The 25,388-nt window shown below is 40.3% G+C and overlaps 1 protein-coding gene across 50 annotated transcripts in view; it reads left to right on the top strand.

Annotated features, from left to right (window-relative positions):
- ANK2 (ankyrin 2) overlaps positions 1–25,388 on the top strand; it is a 576,252-nt gene that overhangs the window by 431,662 nt on the left and 119,202 nt on the right. For 46 of the 50 annotated variants that reach the window (XM_039913760.1, XM_039913763.1, XM_039913759.1 and 43 more), the window contains 5 exons: positions 7,107–7,205; positions 14,627–14,812; positions 15,235–15,258; positions 17,465–17,563; positions 18,720–18,818. In XM_039913760.1, coding sequence (XP_039769694.1) covers positions 7,107–7,205; positions 14,627–14,812; positions 15,235–15,258; positions 17,465–17,563; positions 18,720–18,818 — 507 coding nt within the window. The remainder of the gene's footprint in view (positions 1–7,106; positions 7,206–14,626; positions 14,813–15,234; positions 15,259–17,464; positions 17,564–18,719; positions 18,819–25,388) is intronic. The other 4 variants (XM_039913755.1, XM_039913769.1, XM_039913766.1 and 1 more) reach the window with 1 other exon arrangement.

Raw genomic sequence — 25,388 nt, 5'->3', positions numbered from 1 at the left:
CTTTTATTTTCTTTCAGCTATTCTCACTTGTGCGGGACTGTGCTATTTGATTTTAAGATTCAAAGAGTAAGACATCTTTTGAAAACTGTTCTTCAGCAGAAGACTGTAGCTCTAAAGATGTGATCATTTTAGTCAAATTACTGTTCCTGGTGTTGCCCAACCTCCAGGCTATATTCGTAGTTTTTGGACGCTTTATAAAAGAACACATTTGTAGATGTATTATCAAAAGCCAATTTCGTGCACCTGTTAGTGAAGCGTGCATTCCAAAGCACTGCTTGAAATAAGTATCACTTTTCCCAGTCATTTGTAAATAATTTTATTTATTCTCCTAATGTACCATAATGCAGTGACTCTACCAGAAAAAATAAAACCCTTAGCTCAGGCTGAAATCTGATTTATGGTTTATGTGCTTTCTATTAATATCATAAGTGGGATAAAAACCTACTTTATGTAACATAAGAGATTAGGTCATTCGAAATCACCCCGTAATTTCTAGAGCTGAAAACAAGTGTTGTAACCATTTCACGATTGTGAAAAGGGAATACGGATGTCTTGTTAATTATGCCGGCCAACAGTGCTTGTGTATTTATGTGATCCTCCCATGTAAGGATTTTAAAATAGAGAGATTTGCTGGGCACTCAACTTTGTTCATGCTGAAATATTTCATAGGAGAGAATTGGACAACATTTTTGATAATGCAAATTTTTCAGTCAGGCTCTCAGACTATATTTAAAAAAGAGTCTATGTTTGCCAGAACAATTACTTTGGTCAGTATTGGGACATTTCTGGACTAGCACATTCATTGCACATTTATGATACTATGTAACTCTGATTTTATGAGGGAAGATTTATGTGATGCACCAACTGTAAAATGCAGTTTTGAAGTAGTACTTTTATATGGCCAAAGTGTTCTGAAGTGAGGTTTTAAAGCTTCCTTGGGATTTCTGTGATAAGAGCAAGAAACTGTGTGGAGATTTTATAATTTGTCACATTTTATATAAAACTGCATTGTTTGCATTAAATTATGTGTTCCATTGAGGAATATCTAGAGTAATTTTCAACACTTTTGTTTGTCATTCCTCTTGTTTTCTCTGGGCACCTTCGCTTATTAACTCCTTCCGATGTCTATTTTGCCTTTTCCAATCTGCTTTACTCCTCACTTTTAGCTCATTTACTTTGGCCTTTCAATAAAAAAAGATATACAGAAATTGCCAATGATTAAAGGGCACCTTCAGCCCATTAATATTTTTCCTTTTATTTTCTTCCTAATGTCTCCATGGAAGGTACCATTCTCCCCAAGGTTTTTTTTTCCCTTTCTCTGCACCAATCCCTATTCAATTTCATTTGTTTATAATGTAACTATTAATCAGTAGCATTTATTTATCACTATGTGCAGAGCACTGTATTAAGTATTTGGGACAGATCAATAGAATGAGTAGACAAACGACCTGCCCTCAATGATCTAGGGAGACAGATACTAAAAGAAATTTACAGATAGGAGGATGAAGGAAAAAAGAGATATGTACATGAGCAAGTGCATAAGCTAATAAGAGGTAATGAGTACATAAGTCATTAATTGATGTAGAGGTACTGAATGGGCAGTAGGGGGGATTGAAAAGGGTAATTAGAGGTAAGATTAGAAGTGAATTTCTGAAGGGCTTTGAAAATGAGGGAGCTGTAGTCCATCAAATTTGATTTTGTGGGGTGGCGAGGAAAGTTCCAGGCAGGAGGGAAGGGTTTCAAGGGCAACTCAGTTGGAAGTAGAGATGAAAATATAATTGATTGAGGCTCAATGAGTAAGTAGGTTACTATGAAAGGAAAGGAATGCAAACTAGTATAGTGGGAAGAAGAGTGGATGACAGGAGAGACAGTTGATTGACTGTCTTAAAGCTAATGGGTAAGGACTTTCTGCTTAATGTGGAGAGATTTTTGAGGAATGAGGATATACCTGATGTTAAAGTGTCTAGTACCTTATTGGTTCTAGGGGGAAGACCAGCTGAAAATTGAACTGTCTGCTTTGAAACTGGGTGGATTGGCCACATTATCAAGCATCCATTCGTACAAGAAAGCTTGATTTACTCTCTATTGTTCTATGTGCAGGGGAAATTACAGACAATATAGAAAGCTGGCTTTGACTCTGCAGAGCTCAAACTTAATAGGGAGTCAAAAAGGATCATGGTAATGATATTAATAATAATTATGGTACTTATTAAGTGCTTATTATGTGCCAAGCACTGTTCTAAGTGCTGGGATAGTACAAGTTAGTCAGGTTGGACACAGTCCCTGCCCCACATAGGGCTCACACACTTAATCCCCATTTTTTTTTTTTTTTTTTACAGATGAGGTAACTGAGGTACAGAGAAGTTAAGTGACTTGCCCAAGTTCACACAGTAGACATACAGCAGAGCCCAGATTAGAACCCATGACTTTCTGGCTCCCAGGCTCATGCTCTATCCATTATGCAGGCTGCTTCCCAACATACTTTCCTTCCATTCATTTTTAACAGAGAACAACCTTTAAAGATACAAGTAGTCACCTCTAAAGAATTAAAGGAGGAGGTAGAAAGGAGCAAACTAGGCAGAGAAAGTTTCAGCCAGAAATGGTTGAGTTTAGTTGTAATGTTAAGTGTAGTGTATTCTCCTTAAGGACATCCTAATATTTTGATAGTTCTACACTCTGGGAGGAAAAGTGACTCAAAGCTGTGAAGGTTGCTCTTTCCCAGCCTCTTTCTTCTTCTTTTCTCTTCTTCCATTCTTATATTAAAATGCTGCCTATGCTATACACCAGAATTGAGCCTGATAGCTCTAGTGGGGGCTTCGGACTTTCTGCTTAAACTGAATGGCCCAACAAAAAGAGTTAGAGGGCTTGGGTTTTAATCCTGACCGTGGGCAAGTCATTTAACTTCTCTGTGCTTCAGTTCTCTCATCTGAAAAATGAGGATTCAATACCTATTCTCACTCAATTAGTGAGCTCCTGTGGGTGAGGTGCTGTGTCCAACCTTATTATCTTGTATCTACCCCAGCACTTAGTACAGTGCTTAACAAATACCCCTGCTATTATCATTATTATTGTCATCATCACTTTTTTGGGGGAGATTAAAAGCCCCTCTGGCCTTCTGAAACTATCCTAGTGTAGTGGGCCATTACATCCTCCCCCATCACACACCTGGCCACTGCACTTCCACAGGTTGCCATTTGTATTTTTCTAAATTCAACCTGGCTAAAATGCTATTTCTGTCTTGCCAAAACCAATTCTGTTTCTTGAATTTTGGGGAAAAGTTAGTGAATCCAGGGACATGTTACAAAATCAGACTATTGCGTCCTCATTTTGGGTTCTGCCCAATGCCAAGTACTTGCCAACATTTCCCTTAATTTTTGGAACCCGGAGGTATAACAAGGAAATTTTATCCATATGTTTCTGAGTCATTTATGCTGAAGTCATCAGTGTTGCTTCATAAGAATTATAGTACCCAAGGAGCTTTATGAATCATGTTTGGAGTTTGTTTTTGCTTGAGTGGGGATGCCGCATTTTGCCAAGAGTTGAGTAGATAGCAACCCCCTGAATCCTCAGCATTTTCCAAAATCAATGCCTTTGGGATTTTAAGTGAATATTACACATGTACATGCTGACTCTTTACAGTGATGAAAATTCAGACTAATCCATCATCTCTACTAGCTGTAGAGATTTCTAACCTCAACAACTTTGAAATTCCACTGTGTAACCACATCCTCCTGACCTGTGTTCTCTCCCATACATCCCTTCCCTAAAAATCTGTCCTGTTTCCCCCGAGACCTCTGATCTTTTGACCCGCATCCAGTTTTCTAAAATCATCCTGCCTCATCTGGTTTTCATACACAACCTCCTGTCTCGTGACACACAAATCCCATCCTCAACACCTTCCTCTCAACTGAACTCAACTCCTTCCCTGCAATAACTCGAAATCTCTGCATCATCTCAAATTCTCCCCCCTGCACCTGGGCTTTTGACCGCACCCTTTCTCACTTTATCAAAGCAATTGCCCCCCTCTTCTTCCCTCCCTGACCAGCATCTTCAGCTGCTCACTTTCAAATGACTCCTTCCCAACTGCTTTCAAACATGTCCATGTATCCCCTAGCCTTAAAAAACAAAACCCTTGACCCATGGTTCTCTCCAGCTTTCAACCCACCTCCCTCCTACCAATCCTCTCCAAACTTCTTGAATGAGTTATCTCCTCCAGCTCCCTCCTCCACATCCTGAAATCTGGCTTCCATTCCCCACCCTCCCCACCACAGAAATGGCCCTCCTTAAAGTTCCGCATGAATTCCTTCTGGCCAAATCAAATGGCCGCTATTCCATGCTAATCCTCCTCAGCCTTTCTGCTGCCTTCAGCACTATGGACTATCCCCTTGTCTTGGAAACATTATCTATCTTTGGCTTCACCAACACTGTCTTCCTCTGGTTCTCCTATCTCTCCGACTGCCCCTTCTCAGTCTTTTTCTCTGGCTCCCTGCCTGCTTCCCACCCTCTGTCTGTGGGAGTGCCTCGAGGTTCAGTTCTGGGACCCCTTCTATTCTCCATATATACCCACTCCCTTATAGAACTCATTCACTCCCATGACTTCAACTTCCATCACTATGTGGACGATTCGCAAGTCTGCCTCTTCTATCAATCAATCAATCAATCAACGCTATGTGTTGAACACTTAGTGTGTGCAGAGCACTGCACTGAGTGCTTGAGAGAGTACAGTGAATCGGAGCTGGCAAACATGTTCCTTGTCCACAAGGAACTTAGAGTCTAGAGTGAAGACAGACATTAAATTCAATAAATTACAGATATGCATATAAGTGCTGTGGAACTGAGGGTGAGGTGGATGTCTAGTGCTTAAATGGTACAGATCCAAGTGCGTAGGCAAAGTAGAAGGGAGAGGGAGTAGCGAAAAAGAGGGCTTAATTGGGAAAAGCCTCTTGGAGGATATTTAATTTGAATAAGGCTTTGAAGGTGGGGAGAGTGGTGGTCTATCATATGTGAAGGTGGAAGGAATTCTAAGTCAGAGGGAGGATGTGGACAAGGGGTTGGTGGTGCGGTAGATGAGGCTAATGTTCAGTGAGTGAGTTGGCCTAGAAGAGGGAACTGTGCCTGCACTGCCTGAACTATTCCTAATACACGCTGAGTTGTTTTAGGAAATCAGTGAGGTAAGGTAGGAGGGGATGAGCTACTTGAGTGCTTTATAGCCTATGGTAAGGAGTTTTCTTTGTGGTGGTGGATGGATAACCATTGGAACTTCCTTAGGAATGAGGAGACGTGGACTGAACCTTTTTATTATTAATAATAATAATGGTATTTGTTAAGTGCTTACTATGTGCCAGGAACTGTTCTAAGCACTGGGGTAAATACAAGGTTATCAGGTTGTCCCATGTGGGGCTCACAGTCTCAATCCCCATAGATGAGGTAACTGAGTCACAGAAAAGTTAAGCGATTTGCCTGAAGTCACACGGCTGACAAGTGGTGGAGTCGAGATTAGAACCCACGACCTCTGACTTCCAAGCCCGTGCTCTTTCCACTAGGCCACGCTGCTTCTCAGAAAGATGATCTGGGAATATGTGGATTGAATAAGAGCTCTCTCCTTCTCGGCAGTCTCACATTTCTTTCTGTCTTCAGGTCATCTCTATTTGGACGTTCCACCAACCCCTCAAACTTAATAAGTCCAAAATAGAACTCCTCATCTTCTCACACAAACCATGCCTTCTCCCTGACTTTCCTATTTCTGAAGGCAGCATTACCATCCTCCCAGTTTCACAGACCCGTAACCTTGGTTTGTTGACTCGTTGACTCTCGACCTTGTCTATCTGGCAGCCGACCCCTTGCCCATGTCCTCCCTCTGGCTTGGAATTCCCTACCACTCTCCCCCGCCCCTTAAAAGGCTAATTCAAATCATATCTCCTCCAAGGGTCCTTCTCTTGGGCCGGGAACCGGGATTGTTATATAATCATCAGTTTTGCAGAGCCCAACTGGGCCCCATTCCTTCTCCCTCATGAGTATGCAAAATCTAGTCAAAGTTTATGCTCTCTCTTATTACCCTCACCAGGACCGTTCAACCAAGCAGAATGTGCCTGAAGTGATAAAGGTACCTGATAATGAGTAGGCAGCAAAAAATAAACAGAAAGAGTGCTTCCCTTCCAAACTAAGCCCTTTATTTCCCCTATCTTTCCTCCTCTCTGCATGGATTATGCACTTGTCTGTGTGCGCTTTAAACATTTTGATAACTCACCCAGCCCCACAATACTTCTGCATAAATTCTTATACTCCATCATTTCCCCTCTCCGTGATCTAATTTAATGTCTTCCTCTCCCTGCCGACTGTAAGCTCCCTGAGCGGGGATCGTGTCTACCAACTCTGTGCTATTGTATTTTCCCAAATGCTTAGTCCAGTGCTCTCTTAGTAAGCGCTCAGTAAATATCATTGCTTGACTGATTAAAGAAAATTTCCCAACTTGAATGTAACCTCTCTACCATACCCATGACAGTAACAATTATTTAGTTAAACTAGCTGGCAAATAGCCTCTTCACTATTTACCTGAGGTAGATAAATAATCAGTGATGAAAAAGCCACATAGAACATTAATTTTGTTCATTTTAGTATTTTTTTCTACTAGGATAGAGAAATGGAGAAAAAGTCAAGGACAGTCAGATTTGTGTATTTATTAGGGCACATCCTAAGAGATTATGCTTATCGCTTGGTCCAAAGAGTCTTTGTTGTGAAGATGGGTAAATCCATCAATAATATTTGTTGAATGCTTACTGTATACAGAACACTGTACTAAGTGCATGGGAGAGTATATATAGGATAATATTTATGCCCCTCCTTTCATTCATTCATTCAATAGTATTTATTGAGCAGAACACTGTACTTTCTTGAGTCAGATATTCTAACTTGGCATATATGTGAGAGCGATCGTATATTTGTGGTGAAGGAACGCATACTGCAGTTAATTTTGAATCTGTTTACTTTCAAAATATGATCTTATTCTTTTTTAATATTTGGGTATAGTAACACTGTAATAAAACTAACTTGTCAAACTGTAAAGTGATTCTGGCTGAACTTTTCTTTGTGATCTTTTTCTCTTCCAGAATGGCTTCACCCCCTTATATATGGCAGCACAAGAGAACCACATTGATGTAGTGAAATATTTGCTGGAAAATGGAGCCAATCAGAGTACGGCTACCGAGGTACAGAAATCTCAATCCTAAATAATGTTCTTCTCCTTGGGCCAGGGACTAGAGGGAGTGATAATCATCAGTTTTGCAGAGCCCAACTGGGAGTCATTCCTTCTGCTTCATGAGTATGTAAAATCCTAGGCAAAGTTTATGTTGCTTCTTATTACCCACACCGGGGTGTTCTGTCAAGCAGAACGTATCTAAAGGGATACGGGTACCATAAACGGAAAGAGTGCATCCCTTCCCGGTTGATCAATAGTAAGAGTGCTGTTGTGTCCGGTGCAAAACCACAAAGTTCCCCGCCATCCCCAGAATCATTTTAGCACCTCAATTCGACCGTCTGTTGGCTTAGTGAAATGACTGATTTAGCACTATCTGGGAGGAAGAGTTGTTGAGAGGTTTTGAGAGGACCGCTCCTGAAGAGCTCTGGTGGAATCTGTCTATGGCATTTTTAATGAAGAGGATTGAGTGACCTGATGACGAGTCTTAGCAATGGGCAATTATACAGCAATAATCCCCCTAACCTACCTATCCCTAAGTACCTCCAAAAAGGAAATGGGGCATGGAAGAACAGTCAAGATTCTCAAGTCTCCCCCTCTGATCTGTAAACTCTCTGTGGGCAGGGTTCGTGCCTACCTACTCCACTGTGTGGTTATACTCCCAAGCACTTAGTATACAGTGCTTGGCACACAGTAAGAGCTTAATGTGTGCCATGGATTAATACTATGGTCTAGTTTAATGCTTTCAGAAAGCTCAGATGGAACAGACCCTAAATCTTATCCTTAAACTCCTGGGGTACAACCTGATTTTCATGAGATTGGATCAAATTCCCATCCTCAGGGATTACACAGTATCCAGTGTATGAGTTGCACGTGAGTGGCTTTGGTGAAATTTGGCCATTGAATGGAAATACATTTCCTGGAGCTTGGTGGGATTTAGACCACAGCTGTGAGTAAGCAACCTGGCTTGGGGGAGCTCCACCAATATCTACATAGAGAAACTGGGGTTTCACTACCTTTCCTTCTAAGAGATTAGAATCTTGTCAGTACCAGGATTAGAAACTGAGTAGATTGTTTTATTGACTTTTTTTATGGGTTGTTTTTCCAGCTAATTATTACTCCCTCATTCCAGACATCTCTCTCATTCAACCCACATTTTCAGTCTGTCACCAAATCCTCTTGATTCTACCTTCACAACATCATTGAAAGCCCCCCCTTTCCTCTTCATCCAAAATGCTATGCTGATCCAAGCTCTTATATGCTTACTTAACTACTGCATCTGTCTCCTAATTGTTCTCCCTGCTTCCTATCTCCCCGTATCCAATTTATACTTCACTCTGCTGCCCAGCTAATTTTTTTTAAAAAATTCAGTCCATGTCTTAGGTAAGTGCTCTACACATAATAAGAACTGTGTGAAGCACCGTGGCCTAGTAGATAGAGCATGGGCCTGGGAGTCAGAAGGTCATGGGTTCTAATCCCAACTCCACCACTTGACTGCTGTGAAAACTTGGGCAAGTCACTTCATTTCTCTGTGCATCAATTCCCTCATTTGGAAAATGGGGATTAAGACTGTGGGCCCTAGGTGGGACAGGGACTGTGTCCAACCCGATTATCTTGTTTCTATCCCGGTGCTTAGAACAGTGCCTGGCACAAAAGAGTTTAACAAATGCCATAATTATTATAAATACCACTGACTGATTAATTGATTGATAAATTAATCCAAGTTAGCTACATTAGCCAATTTTATATGAGCCCTTCACTCAGCAAATATGAAAACTCTTCAAATTGGCTATGAAAAGATTCTTTCCAATGGAATTGTAGAAGTGATATTACCCAGTGAATTCTCAGAAGTCAATCAATAAATCATAATTGAATGTTTACAGTGTGCAGAGTACTGTGCTAAATGCTTGGGAGAGTACAATAAAACAGAGTTGATAGACACATTCTCTGCCCACAAGGAGCTTACAATGTAGAGGGGAAGACAGGCATTAAAATAAATTATGCATATATAGATAATTGCTGTGGGGTTGGGTCTGGGATGAATACCAAGTGCTTACAGGAAATGTTAAAGTCTGGTTTTTGCCAGGCAACATTGCCTTTAGGAAGAGGTTTAGTTACAGATCCTATCCTTGCTGAAAATCTTCAATCATCTACTTCCTTTTTCCAGCCCCTCCCAGAAGTACCTATTTTGTCACTCATCACATTTACTCACTCAGCACAGATTATTGTACTGAACTGTCAGATATTCATTCATTCATTCAATAGTATTTATTGAGCACTTACTATGTGCAGAGCACTGTACTAAGCACTTGGAATGTACAAATCGGCAACAGATAGAGACAGTCCCTGCCCTTTGACGGGCTTACGGTCTAATCGGGGGAGACAGACAGGCAGACAAGAACAATGGCAGTAATGTATATCTATGCCTTAATATTAACATAAATATTATGCACATGTAACCATATCTGACAGAATCCTTGACTACAAGGATTCCGTATATACAGTTCAGTGCAATAATCTGTGCTAAATATCAAACACTGAATTTGTTGCGCCCTTCTGGATCACATAATCAGTCGATTTTATTTTCCTTTTCCTGTAAATAGTCCCTGTTTGTGCACTCAAGATTTCAAAAGGATGCCACCTTGTATACATTACGTTTGCCCCTCTAACGTCTCACTGAAACATTGGAATTCTCTGTCTAGACAGACGTGTGGGTGGACTATTAAGAAACGAGGAAAAAATACCTGTATTATTATTCATGTGAAGTTTTGCAAGGAGTCTGGGAATTTATTTGGATCAAAATGAATGATTTGAAAAATGTGACACCTTGAATCTATTCTTTTAGGGACTATTAAGTAGGGCCAGCTGCCAGCCATAACACCTTGCTGGAATGCAAGAATGTTGAAATAACCCTCTATTTCAGAATGCCTCAATACCTGAGATTATATTGAATACTTGTTAGATTCTGTTGATGATGATCAGTATCATGTAGGCAGAGCCATCCTTGTTCTATTCCTGTGAAGTTTAAAGCATTTTTTTCAAATGTTCAAAGAATGCATCCAACCCAATTTGCTTGTAATAATAATAATAATATTGGTATTTGTTAAGCACTTACTATGTGCAGAGCACTGTTCTAAGCACTGGGGTAGACACAGGGCAATCAGGTTGTCCCACGTGGGGCTCACAGTCTTAATCCCCATTTTACAAATGAGGTAACTGAGGCACAGAGAAGTTAAGTGACTTGCCCACAGTCACACAGCTGACAAGTGGCAGAGCTGGGATTCAAACCCATGACCTCTGGCTCCAAAGCCCGTGCTCTTTCCACTGAGCCAAGCTACTTCCCACTCCTATTGTACTGTCCACGCCAGCACTTAGTACACTGCCTGGCACATAGTAAGCGCTTAACAAATACCATGATTATTATTATTATTCTATCCTTGAATTATCCGCTCAACTCAGTTGTTCCTGCAGCTGCCCTTTTTTAATACACGAAAATGAAGTTACTCTCTAGAGAACATGTAGTGATAGGCAAACTCTGATGCATTTGCAATTTAATATACAAACAAGCTAATTGGTATTAGATTAAAATGAGTGATTACAAAATTATGAATGGATTAGATAGCATGCCTGGAAATATACAATCATTCAATTGGGGTGCCATTCCAAATTAACATATGATGAAGTTTACCTGGAAAAAGAATAATTCTTCCACTACATTTTCCATTGTTTTTCTTCTTGTCAATCTAAACACATCTTCGTGCTTTTTAAAGTGTTATCTCTATCTACCCCTTCTAGGTACCCACCTGCTCTGGGGAGTAGTAAATCTCTCTCTGGCTGAACAGCTGTGAACATTTACTTCTCATTCCTCTCCATAAAGCCTCTACTCCTTTCGCTTTGGCCTTTTGGATTTAATTCTAATTTGTTTCTAATTCTGACAGAAGTCTCACCACATTAATCATTCAATCAACCATTGGTATTTATTGAGCACCTACTATAGGTACTCTCCTGAGCATATACACTACAATAGAGTCGGAAGGCAAAATCTCTTCTCTCAAGAAGTTTATAGTCTATTGTATGTTACACAAAATTCCCCAGAAGAATAGCATCAGGTTTAACATTTTCTGTTGAATTTCTTTAACTTTCCAATAGGGCAGAGGTGCTACTTTTTTCCTTCAAAGATGTTTACAGTGTCTTTCGCTCTGAGGTTCCAGGGAAAGCATGTGGATTGACCTAAAATGCTTGTGGGTCTGTAGGGATTTTGTTATGGATACTGGGGAAATGCAAGTAATTAAGAGTGTAGATGATATCAATCATATTGGAACCAGGCAAATTAAACAGCAGGTGGAGAAAAATATAGTTTCTTAATAGTATCCTTGGGACCGGATCTGTTAGCAAACTTGAAAAATAAGGCACATTGCATCTGGTACATTTGGGGCCCAGTTAAATCCAGATTAATTAATCAATCAGTTATATTTATGTGGCTTACAGTGTGCAGAACGCTGTACTAAGCTTTGGGAGAATATACTACGACAGAGTTATTAGACATGTTGCCTGCCCACAAGGAGCTTACAGTCTAGAGGAGGAGATGGGAATTAAATTATGGATATGTATATAAGTACTTTGGGGCTGACAGTGGGGTGACTATCAGATGCTTAAAGGGTACGTATCCAGGTGCATAGGTGATGCAAAAGGGAGAGGAGTAGGGAAAATGAGTGCTTAGTCAGGGAAGGCCTTTTGGAAGAGATGTGATTTTAATAAGGACAGTTGTCGTCCATCATATATAAAGAGGGAGGGAATGCCAGGCTAGAGAGAGGATGCAGAAAAGGGATCAGTATACTAAAATAGATGAGATCGAGGTTCAGTGAGTAGGAGTGAAGTGTGGGAGCCAGACTGTAGTAGGAAATCAACAAGGTAAAATAGGAGGGGGCAAAGTGATTAAGGGCTTTAAAGCCAGTGATAAGGATTTCTGTTTGCAGAGGTGGATGGGCAACCACTGGTTGTTCTTCAAGAGTAGAGAAACATGGACTGAAATTCCTTTTAGAAAAATTATCTGGGCAGCAGAGTGAAGTATGGACTAGAGCAGGGAGAGACAGGAGACAGGGAGGTCAGCAAGGAGGCTGATGCAGTAATCAAGGAGGGATAGAATAAGTGCTTGGATTAATGTAGTAGCAATTTGGATGAAGAGGAAAGGGTGTAGGGTGGCTTAGTGGATGGAACACGGGCCTGGAACCAGAATTCTAATCCCGGCTCCTCGACGTGTCTACCTTTATGAAGTTTGACAAGTCACTTAACTTCTCTGGGCCTCAGTTACCTCTTCTGTAAAATGGGGTTTAAGACTGTGAACCCCATGTGGAACAGGGACTGTGTCCAACCTGATTAACCTGTACCTATGCCAGCTCTTAGAACAATGCTTGGAACATAGTAAGTGCTTAACAAGTACCATTATTATTATTATCATTACTATGAGGACACAGTATCATGGCAAAATCTTTGCAAAAAGTGTTCTCCAAAAAGCACCCATGCTTATTGCAAATATGCCTTTTAAATGTAGGAGAAGCTAAAAATATGTGAAGGTCAAAATTTCATGCTTACTGGGAGCCCAAAGAGAAATTTAAAATATTGGAATGAATCAACAAATCAATTGTATTGAGTTCCTGTTAAGTGAACTGTACTACACAGATGGGAAAGTTCAACAGAAGCAAATCACATGTTCTCCGCCCTCAAGGAGTTTACAGTCTAATGGAGGAGTCATATACAAAAGTGAAATGGGAGGAAAAATAGGGATATAGTAGGAAATAGTACAAATATACTGTTTGAAACTGGAAGAAAAATTTTCATAGGATCAGAATAAAACAAAATCCACTTGGTTTTCATAATATAAATAATTCTTAGAGTATTTGTTAGGTGCTTACTATGTGTCAAGCCCTGTTCTAAGTGCTGTGGTGGATACAAGGTAATCAGGTTGGACACAGTCCCTGTTCCACATGGGGCTTACAGTCTTAATCCCCATTTTGCAGATGAGGTAACTGAAACACAGAGAAGTTGAGCGGCTTGCCCAAGGTCACAAAGATGAAGTTGTGCCAGTGGGCAAGTCGGAGTGGAAGGATGAGCTCCTGAGGACTCAGGGTCAGGGATCAGAGGGGGTAAGGGGAAGGTGTCTGGATCAAGGAGTCAGAGCTAGAGATTGGAGAGTCAGGGGTTGTGAGATTCCTCTTAATGAATCTGGCCTTTAATGTGCATCAAGGAGAATGAAACAGACAATAAAATTATAGGTGACAAAAATAGAGAGGATTTCCTGATTTGCAAAGTAAAATGATCCATCCTGAACTATGTGACTTTCAGTGACCTCTTAGCATACAGTAACTTTTTTTAATGGTATATGTTAAGCGCTTACTGTGGGCAGAACACTGTTCTAAGTGCTGGGGTAGATACAGGGTAATCAGGTTGGACACAGTCACTGTCCCAAATAGAGCTTACATTCTTAATCTGCATTTTACAGATTAGGTAACTGAGGCAAAGAGAAGTGAATTGATTTGCCCAAGGTCATCCAACCGACAAGGGGCGGAGCCAGGATTAGAACCCAGGTCCTTTGACTCCCAGACCCATATCTTTCCACTAGGCTATACTACTTTTCAGCATGCCTAGTAACTGTTCAGCCTCAGGCACTTTCCTTTTGATTGAATTCATAAAGCAGAAAGCATTATCTTGTTTCTGGCGATTGCAACCTGTTGTTCTCAAATCTATTCAGCTAAGAATCCATTCAGTTTTCCTGAGCAGAAGATTAGTGACAGAAAATAGAGCAAGCAACAGCTCCGTAGAAAAGCACCATGGCCTAATGGAAAGGGCAGGGGCTTAGGATTCAGAAAGACCTGGGTTCTAATTCCAGCTCCACCACTTGTCTGCTGTGTGACCTTGAGCAAGTCATTTGACTTCTCTGGGCCTCAGTTACTCATCTGTAAAATGGTGATTAAGAGTGTGAGCTCCATATGGGACAGGAACTGCGTCTAACCTGATTACCTCGTATCTACCCCAGCGCTTAGAACAGTTCCTGACAATAGTAAGCATTTAATGGATACCAAAAAAGGAATAGCTTACGCAACAATTTTGTGTTACAAGCACTTTGCCCATCATGTTTTTTTTAAATGAGAAGAGCCTAGATATGTGGAAGACCTGTGTCATATGTGACTGGAGGTGGAGACTCTAGACTGCCTGCTCATTTTGGACAGGGAGCGTACCTGCTAATTCTGTTGTACCATCCCAAGCGCTTAGTGCAGTGTTCTGTATAGAGTAAGTGCTCAGTGAATACCATCGATTGATGGAGAGTGGGGACAGAAGAGGGGACCTGAAGAGGACGGCAGCTTGGTGTCCAGTGCTAATTGGAAATCTGTTCTTATTTCTAAATACGATTGAATGAATGAATTTCTGTTTCATCAGGATGGTTTCACTCCACTGGCTGTGGCTCTGCAGCAAGGGCACAACCAGGCGGTGGCCATTCTCCTGGAGAATGACACCAAGGGCAAAGTGAGGCTGCCAGCCTTGCACATCGCCGCCAGGAAGGATGACACGAAATCCGCAGCGCTCTTGCTCCAGAATGATCACAACGCTGATGTCCAGTCCAAGGTAAAAAAAAAAAAAAAAAAGCTCACGGACCCTCCGGCAAACGGAGGCCTGTGGGAAGGCAATATGTTGTGGACCATTTTTAAAGTAGTAGCTCTATGCTGTGGGAAAAGAGAAATTATTCAGGCAGCATTTCCAAAGTGGGGCTGTCTTGTGTGCATGGCTGAGAAAATATATGCCAGGATTGTCTTTGGGAAGGGTTTCTTTCAGAGTTCTGTCATTTCCCTGTTAAAGGTGTTTTTAAGCAAGACAACAGTGAAAACGGACCACCAGTGTATTATTTAGAAGAATATATTGCCTTTAATAAAATGTTTGACCTTTTTCCAGTAATAGCATTCTTGATTGCTATATACAAATGAACTTTTCTCCCTGAATTTTCCTTTGTGTAATATCTTCCCTCTTTTTCCCAAACAACACTGCTTCAGATGATGGTGAATAGGACAACTGAGGTACAGTATTGTAGATATGTCAAGATGAACAGTTTTTCCCCCATTTATAATAAATGCTCACTAATTCTCACTAACTGGAAGATCCATTGTCATTGAATGGATTTTGAGACCTTTCATACAGTGTGATTAAATCCATCACAGATATTGAATAAAATTTACTTTGGTGATGGTTTGGCAAATAATGCTTACTTGAAAAGATGTATTTGCAGTATTTTAGGAATTGCAGTGTTGGGGCAATAAAGTTTTCATAACATCTCTTCATGCTACTTTGCACTACTATTAATTTTTTACCAAGAAATGTGCCTAATATTTTCTGGGCATTCTCAGGTTAGGAGTTAGTCTTAGTGAGGAAATAGCAATTATGGTATTTAAGTGCTTACTGTGTGCCAAGCACTGTACTAAGCTCTGGGGCAGATTTAAGATCATCACTGTGGACATATTACCTCTCAATGGACTCCACGTCTAAATAGGAGGGAGAACAGGTATTTAATACCCATTTTATACATGGGGAATCTGAGGCACAGAGCAATTATGTGACATGGCCAAGTTCACACAGGTGGACAAGTGGAAGAACTGAGATTAGGACCCAGGCCCTCAGACTCCCAGACCCTTTTTCTTTCCTTTAGGCCTTGCTGCTTCCCATATTTTTATGTCTCATGGTAACTTTATTTTGCAAATATAGTTTTCCACTACTCAATTCAGGAACACTGATCACATTATGTTTACTGGGAAATTTTAGATATAAAGCAGATTGTTTTTAGGTCTTGAACCTTTTATCATCATACTTTTTTGATGATAAAAGGCTTAAGGCCTAAAAAAAATAGCATATTAAGTTAAAGTATACATTTTTCATATACCAAACTAACACAGAGAAAGTGTGTGAAAAATTAGTTGTGAAACCTCTTAGTGAACTTTTGAGCATACTTATATGTCAATCTATCAATAGTATTTATTGATAGTATTCAATTTATTTAATGCTTCTAAACTCTACTCTTCCTGGCCAATATGTATTGATTTTTCTTTTAATTTAGCAAATATGCTGATGTAATGATACAGATTTTAGGGGCAACCTCCTAGATATCTTTGAAAGCAGTGTGGTGTAGTGGATAGAGCATGGGCCTGGGAGTCAGAAAATCATAGGTTCTAATCCCAGCTCCACCACTTGTCTGATGTGTGACCTTGGGCAAGTCACTTGACTTCTCCGTGCCTCAGTTCCGTCATCTATAAAATGGGGATTGAGACTGTCACCCCTATGTAGGTCAGGGTCTGTTTCTGAACCTGATTTGCTTGTATCCACCCCAGTACTTAGTACAGTGCCTGCCATATAACAAGCACTTAACAAATACCACAATTATTATTATTATTATGTCTGATTATGCCATTTTCCACAAAACCAAACATGGAGATATTTAAATAAAAATGAGGACACTGAAGTTATTTGTATTAGGAGACTGATGACTTAGATTTAGAAGCCATTTCTGCATAGTTGAGTGACAGACTGAATTGGATATTCTAGTGGAGTGATATTTTATGGCAATTATATGACCACACTGAGTAGGGAACTTTAGCAGTTACCAAGTCAGTTTGTAATTTTCCATAATGTTTGTTTTGTAAAGTAAAGGAAAATGCAAACTATTTTGGACAGAATAATTCAGGACAGATAATTGAGTACACCTGTGTGTGTGAGGGAAAATACTTAAATTGTTGTAATGGTTACAGTGGCCCTATCCTCCAAAGATGGGAACAGTTACATCAGTCAATCATATTGAGCTCTTACTGTGTGCAGAGCACTATACTAAGTGCTTGGGAGAGTACAGTATGACAGAAACATTCCAGCCTGCTGTCTGGAGTCAAGATCATGTAAATATTATAGGTAAACAATTGATCTGAAAACTTGCACTATTCCCATCATGATAGAAGGAGAAATACCATCGTTTAAAAAGGTGCATTGTTTCACGGAAGTAATCTTCACAAATTCCACATCAAAGAATATATTTGAAGTTGGGCCCATTAGAAGAAAGAAAGGCTATTTCATAACTCTCCCATCTCTATGTCACTTTTAACCATGGTTTATAACTGGGTGGGATTAATATACCAATGTTGAGTGTTAAAAGCTGTGGGCTTCAAAGATTCCCTGATAAAATGGTTGCGATCTTAGGGAAATGTCAAAACGGATTGCTAACTGTCATTCTGTCTGTTTCTACAGAGTGGTTTCACTCCACTACACATAGCTGCGCATTACGGAAATGTTAACGTAGCCACCCTTCTTCTCAACCGAGGAGCTGCTGTGGACTTTACAGCCAGGGTATGGATTAATTCTTTTCCTCCTCTAGGCAGTGTATTTTGTGGAGATGTTTATTTAAAATTCCACATAAAGGGGGCTAGTAGGGGGAATGCCATTATTCTATTAGCTGTGTTTTGCCCAAAGAATTTGCATTATTGGATTTGTTTCTACTCCAATCTGTGTAGCACATCTAAGGTTTTTTTTTGCCAATTCTCCAGGTGCTTTCCATGATACCATCCTAAATCCCAACCAGAGGGTTACTGCCGTTCACACAGATGGCACTCGGTATCTATCCGTAAATGGGGAACTGATGTTTTGAATTCCAATATCTTTCACAATTAATCATTGTAAGCACTCCCCACAGAGCTTTCTTCAGATGAAGAATAATCTACACACTTAATAATTATTTATTTGATAAATGGGCCATTCTTGCACTATCATATAATTATAAAGTCGGCTATTTTGGTGTCAGAAAATACTAACTGAGCTAACTGAGCAGTTCAAAGTGAAGGACTGATTCAAAGTAAGTGGAAGACAAACTGTGGTTATAGGCACACTATGCTGTCCATATTTTACCAATGTCATCAGAGTAAATAGTACATTAAGAATATAGGTAGTCAAAATTTTGTTTCCCCACTCACTGTATGGTTGATTTATTTTCTTTGTAAGAACTATTTTGCTGAATTGTTTTCAAAAAGGTTATGTACAATGGAGTCAGGTTTTCCTGTAACCCTGATGTATTAAGCAGATTTAGTTTTATGGAAGTCTTCCATTTTTAGGATTCACCTTTTAGGCTATGGTTCTGTAAAAAGAAAAAAAGGTACCAAATTAAAATATCGGCCTGGTAGAGCTAAAGTTTGACGACCATTTCCTAATAGCCTTCTTGGCCCTTAACCAATGTGCAACATATTTACAATGTGCAATATGTCTGATACCATATTGACGTGTATCAGTGTATCAGAATATTGATTAACCTCATTCGGATGAATCGTTTCACTTCATTCTCTATACTCTGGGGTTGTTTTCTTCTGGTTTCCTCTCTTTTGTCCTATTAAAAAAAAATAAAGGCTCCAATCTTAGTTTAAGAGGCAAACGTCCTTCGTGTCCCCTGAACCAAGCTTTCCCATCAGACCCTGTCAAACCCAATGTGTTCTTGTTTGGTCTTTCGGTGGTGCAGAATGGAATCACTCCTCTGCATGTGGCTTCCAAAAGGGGAAACACCAATATGGTGAAGCTCTTGCTGGATCGTGGAGGTCAGATCGATGCCAAAACCAGGGTGAGTTTATCTGTTCCTTCAACTGCCTGCTGTTCCCATTGCTTTGTGCTCCTCTAGCTGCAATCTGGAAATATCAGCACATAGACCTGGGCAGAGAAGATGACTCTCTGGAGTCCTCTTTTGTGATTTGGATGGTGGGGGCTGGGGATTATAGAATGAAATGGAAGCTTTGCCCAAAACTGAGTCAGAGTAAGGGAATGTGAAATTGAAACTCCACTAAATTGTAAGCTCTCTGAAGGCAGGGATTGTGCCTACTTATAGTACTTTCCCAAGTCCTTGGTACAGTCCTCTGAATACTGTAAGCACTCACTAAGTACATTTGACTGATTAGGCCCTTATTTAGTCAGATATTACTTCTTTGCAGTATCTTATAATCTCCAAAAGTGGAAATTCATCCTGGCCTTGATTTGGACTGTCATTGGAATGTCATTATTAACGTCCATTATTAATGCCAGTCTAAATGACAGCTTGGATATATTCACATTCAAAGATGAAAGTCATTAATTAGGCTTCCAGCTTTTTACCTTTAAGTTCCCAAACATGTTATTGATCTGATACATGACTACTTGCTTTTGAGGAACTCCTCAATATAAAAACCACCTTTAGGGAGACAAAGAGTACTTAATGACCACGTGGAATTTTTTGTAAATTTGATAAAGAACATATCAATCTCAAATCCTCCCTCCCTCCGATCATTCTCGTGATTTAAAGGATATTACCGTTAAATACTTACGGATAGCTATAAAAATCTAAGTGTGTCTTTCTGCCAGTCTGTTTCTGTTGGATTGATGTGAAGAATACTTTAATCCCCACATGTGCCCAGCATGTCTGAACTATAATATAATCTCTCCCTCAATCATATGAGATTTTCCATTTTCTCTTCTATGATGGGTATTTCAGCCTCAGGAGGATTAGAAAATGCAAAATCTTTCCATCCCTTTAAAGATATTCCCTGTTCTCTGGGAAAATTTCTATTGGTTGGCCATAAGCCAGATCTGGATTTGACTCTGAAGAGCAGGGTCAAGTGGAGGCTCTCTGTATGCAGAATCTTGTCATACAATGCAGGCATTTACCAGCTTTTTTCAACTGGAGGACGAACTTGAGCTATCAGCACAAGCCACTACCCAAATCAGCCAGAGCCTGGAGTCCAGCACCTGCCTTGCCTGTCCTTGAGAGCTTTAATTGGCTTTCAAGATGTGCATCTGTGGTTCTCCAAAGCAGCTGGTCCAGAGCAGCTGTAGCACTTTACAGAGAGAGAATTTCCAGAGCTTTCTGCTTTTCTGTCATTGTTGTTTCCATTGTGGTGTGATATGTCCTGGTGCAATATTTAATAGATTCTTGTTCCTCCTTTCCTTTCCCTTTGCTTTGCCCATATGCCTTGCCCTTTGCTATGACCGTTGGTCTGGAGGGTTCAAAGGAAATACATGGAGTGGTTGCTTGCCCGGTATAAATATGTTTTGCAGTTAAAGGGGAAGTTCAGACCTTTCCTTAAATCTAAACAAATTCTTCCTGCAACACTTACTTTTCTGGTTTTTCTGCAGAGTCTGGATAGTGGTGGGTTGGGAACAGTAGAAAAGTCAGTTCTGTGTAAATTCACAGTGCTTCTTTACAAATGTATCTTTGAAATGTCTAATACTGTATTTTCATGTTTTAAGTGTCTTGATTTCCTGGAGTAAAACAAATAGTAAAATATGCATTTTTGTACATTAAAAAAGATACCAACTTCCCCCCCCCCCCAGGCATCCTCTTTCCCATCTTCCTCCATCGTGCAAAGCCATAGTCACCATGCTTAGCTCCCTCCTTTCAGCCCTCCCAAATTTCCCCACAAAACCAAAATCTTGATCTAGAATGCATTGACTTCCTAGCATTTCAAGGAGCTAGTAAAAGTTGAAGATATTTTCAAAATAAAGCAGAAAGCTGCACAAACAACTTCACTACAGTTAAAAAATTCATTCTCCAGTCCAAGCAAAATTTTAAATGACTAAGGGCCCCATATAAAAGGTAGCAGGGATCACAGGCCAGCATAAGTAATCAGTTCTCTTAAGGCAAAGATACTGATCTCTCTTAAAGACGTCTTAACTGTTTCTTGTGATCTCGTTGTGCAGTGATTTCCCAGCTAGTGTGGAAGGGTGACCTGTTGTAGCTTGATAAACCCCTAGGTGGGTTCCAGAAACCTTCATGCTGCCAAGTTTGGGTCGATCATACATGCGTGGGAGAATTCCGAGGATGTTTGCTTCCACAGAGTCCCAGTGTGGCTCCTTTGTGTTCCATAGTCCATGAAACCTCAAACAATTGATATACACATTGTCTCAACACTCCGATTGGCTTCTCTGTTAGGAAGGAGAACAAGGACCTATAGACAATGCTGTTTGGAAGACTAAAAGCCAGATAAAATGGAGCTTAAGAGAGACCCAGCTCTAGACTGTAAACTCAGTGTGGACAGGGAATGTGTCTACCAACTCTGTTGGGTCGTACCCTTAGTACGGTGCTCAGCACATAGTAAATGCTCAGTTAATATCAATGATTCATTGATTGATTATTTGAGACAGAGAGAGAAAGGCACCCAAAACTGTGTTGCTGAGTTTCAAGAAGGAATGGCCTTCGTGAGAGAGGGAGGGGACATAGGGAAGGTGTTATTTGCAAATATGAACATAGACCAGTGTTGGCCTGAAGAGGGAAAGAGCATTATGGCAAATTGAAAATGATACCAAGGATAACCCATCTCTTTAACTATGATTTATTTTCCCTGCTGCTTCAAGAAGCAGGCAGCATGGTGTAGCATATGGGGCCTATACCTGTACTTGCAATGACTTTTAAATGTCTGAAGCCTGAAGTTCATTTTGGTCATCCTGTTTCTGAAACCCTCCATCTTTAGTTTCTCTATGACCAGAGGCTCTTCAAAATCAGGACCAATAATTATGTTCTGTAGCTGCTTATAGTGTAACCAGTGATTGCTGTGAAGCTACTGGATGTCAGACTATCTCAGTGAGCTTCATCCTTTGCTGTGCCTTGTGACAATGAATGAAAAATGTATTTTTTTTCTAACCAGACTCAGTAAAGTTCTGAACCTCCTTCCAACCCTCCAAAGCCCTTTCCTCCTCTCCACCACCTCCCTCCCCACACGTCTCCTATTCCTAGCCCATTACGTTACAGTGTATCAGTATTCCAGGTATGTCTTGTTAGGCAGGGAATGTGTCTACAAATTCTGATGTATTGTACTCTCTCAAGTGTTTAGTAGTGTGCTCTGCATACAGTTGTTTGATTGATTGCCAGTATTAGAATCTTTGTCTCCTGCTGGTTGCCCAATGTAATATTGCTGGACTGACAAGCTGCTTCTGTTATGTATTATAAACACTCTACAGCTATTTTAGAAGTAATATTTGGGGTTTAATTCACCCAAAATATCTGAATTCCATTATATCTTTTTATCCTGTGGCTTTTAAGCCATACATTTAAACAGCGTGCACTGGAAGTAGTTTAATTCCTGCAACAAAATATGTTTAATTCCATTAACCTCCTTTAACTTGAAAGATAAAGACATATATGAGATGGCAGAGTAAAGCTTTTTTTAAACGATACTGAAGAGCTTGATGAAAAACATAAAATCTACCTTAATTGCCAAATGTCTATTTTTTCATTTAAAACTTTGCCCAATAGTAAATTTTGCTTTATATTTGGATTGATCCCTGTATGTTAACCTTTTCAAGTCATTCTCTTCCCCTGTTTATGTTGCTCATCTTTTCTTTACTCCGATGACTGTTGTGCCTTCTTTGAGGTTTTTTTTTTTATTGTATTTGTTGAGAGCTTTCTAGGTGTCAAATTCTGTTCCAAGCGCTGGTGTAGGTACAAGTTAATTAGGTTGGACACAGTCCCTGTTCCACATGGGGCTCACAGTCTAAGTAGGAAGGAAAACAAGAGAACTGAGGTACCAAGAAGTTAAGTGACTTGCCCGAGGTCACACAGCAAGCATTTTGTCAGAGAAGTTAAGTCACTTGCCCAAGGTCACACAGCAAATGTTTGTCAGACTGAGATTAGAACCCAGGTCCTCTGACTCCCAGGCCTAGATCACAAGGCTTCTCCATTATCCATATCCTTTAGAACAACTTATAAATTGCTAGAAGCAAAGCAAAGTTCAAGTTGTTCTCCATGCGGGGAACGCTTCCAACTTTGTTTTAAAACAAAACCTTCATCTTAACAAAAAAATAAAGTAAGGTGGGAGAACCTAAAGAATATATAGTACAAGGTGTTCTTAGCTTCATATGATTATTAAATGATTAAATTAATGATTTACCCATATTCCACCACCAGCCTGTAATCTGCCAAAGTGAAATTAAGGGATGACAATAATTGAAAATATCAAATGATATTCCCTTAGATGTGTCAAATTAAAACACCTCCAATTTCCAATCTCTGTTATTGAAAAGGAAAAACCAGCCTTTTAGAACTGTCAATTTTAGAGTGTTTGCCATAGAATTGGACAAACCTTATTGTGGGCCAAATTCATCTAAGTGAAAATATGACAGAAAAGATAGATATAGAGGCAGGTAGCTTTAAAGAGACTCCTTGAGAGGTATGTGGCCTTTCTGTCAGGAAGTCTTCGAATAAAAATGGGGATTTAATATATGTTCTCCCTCCCACTTAGAGGGTGACCCCCCCCCAAGTGGGAAAGGGACTGTGCCCAATCTGATTGACTTGTTTCTATTCCAGCACTTATAACGATGTTGGATACATAGTAAACACCTAAATGCAACAATAATAATAATGATGGTAATATGTATCCCTCGTGAACTAAGTTGAGATTATGGAATGTCATTATGGGCAAAGAATGAATCTCCTAAATCTGTTGTATTGTATTCTCTCAAGCACTTAGTACAGTTCTCAGCTTCCCTCAGAATAATTGCAAAATAGATTAATAATCTGAAATTAAAAGTTAGCCTAGCACCTGAATGTTTGTCAGGCCAAAGCAGGTTGTCATTCCAACCAACATCCATCTTAACACTTAAGACACTCAATCTATATCATCTAATTATTTATTCCCCTTCCATCTTTCCTGATTCTTACTATACCAGACACAACGTCACCCTTCTCATCCTGCTCCCATTGACTGTAAATAATTTCTATTTGCCTATCTTTCTGTTGATTTGCATGTCCCTCCAGGGCCAAGAACAAGTCTCTTATAGTGATTGTGCACACCCAAGCCTTTAGTACAGTACTCAACACCCAGTAGGTAATAACAGCAATAATGCTTAAAACAGTTTGGCAAAGAGCAAGCATTTAACAAATGCCATGATAACAAGAATTATAGAATTTAATGAGCACTAAGCACTGGGATGGATGCAAGGTTATCAGATCCAACACGGTCCCTGTCCCACATGATGATGGTACCCTCTATTGGATGCCTTCTCCTTCTCCCAATTCTATTTCCTGCCTTCGATTCCCATATCTCTAATATTTGACCGCCCAGCTACCTCTGGTCCTTCTCCTAACTGCCTTTGCCCCACTGCACTTATGTACATATCCACAATTTATTTAATGTCCATCTCCCCCTCTAGACTATAAGTTCCTAGTGGGCAGGGAATGTGGGTACCAACTCTCTTGTATTCTCCCAAGTGCTTAGTACAGTGCTCTGTACAAAGTAAGCACTCGATAAATACCATTGATTGATCAGCTGATTGTCTCAGGGCTGTAAGTTTATTAGATTGTAAGCTCTTTGAAGACAGGAATCATGTCTACCAACTCAATTGTATGTACTCTCCTAAGCACTCAATAAATAGCATTGATTGATTGAGCATCCCCTTTCCTTCTAAGGCTGTCAATATTAGTAAAAATTGGGGTATTTGTTATGCTTACTATGTGCTAGACACTGTACTTAACACTGGGGTAGGTCAGCATAAGCCAACCAAACCAGGCCTCTCTCTCCACCTCCGAAGGCCACAAGCTCTCCCTTCCTGGATTTAGTAGTAGTTCTGACATGAAAACAGGTCCAACACCATGTTGTGTTCCAGGAGCTGGAAGAGGATTGTTTACATAGATTTTCCAAACATCTGCCAAACTTGCCCTGCAATTCTCCAGACTACTGATGCTGACTGAGAGGAGGGCCACCTTGAAACTGCTGTTCTCAGTTATTTGGGGCCCCATGGCAGTTGATGAAAACTCCAGCTTCCCCCCAAAAGACCTTGGGGACTTCAGCTCCTATCCTTCTCCCGGTTTTTTTTATGGTATTGGTTAAGCCCTGCCTATGTGCCAGGCACTGTTCGAAGCACTAGGGTAGATACAGCCTATTCAATTTGTGCATAGTTCCTGTCCCTCATGGGGCTCGCAGTCTTAACAGAGAAGCAGCATGACTCAGTGGAAAGAGCATGGGCTTGGGAGTCAGAAGACGTGAGTTCTAACCCTGACTCCGCTACTTGTCCGCTGTGTGACCTTGGGCAAGCCACTTAACGTCTCTGTGCCTTAGTTACCTCAACCTGGAAAATGAGGATTAAGACTGTGAGCCCCACGTGGGTCAACCTGATTACCTTGTATCATTACCACGTTAGTAGAATCACTCATCCTATCCCGACTGGATTA

The sequence above is a fragment of the Ornithorhynchus anatinus genome, chromosome 12 (genome assembly GCF_004115215.2).
Source record: "Ornithorhynchus anatinus isolate Pmale09 chromosome 12, mOrnAna1.pri.v4, whole genome shotgun sequence".
NCBI lineage: Eukaryota > Metazoa > Chordata > Mammalia > Monotremata > Ornithorhynchidae > Ornithorhynchus > Ornithorhynchus anatinus.
This window is presented reverse-complemented; position numbering and strand designations above follow the sequence as displayed.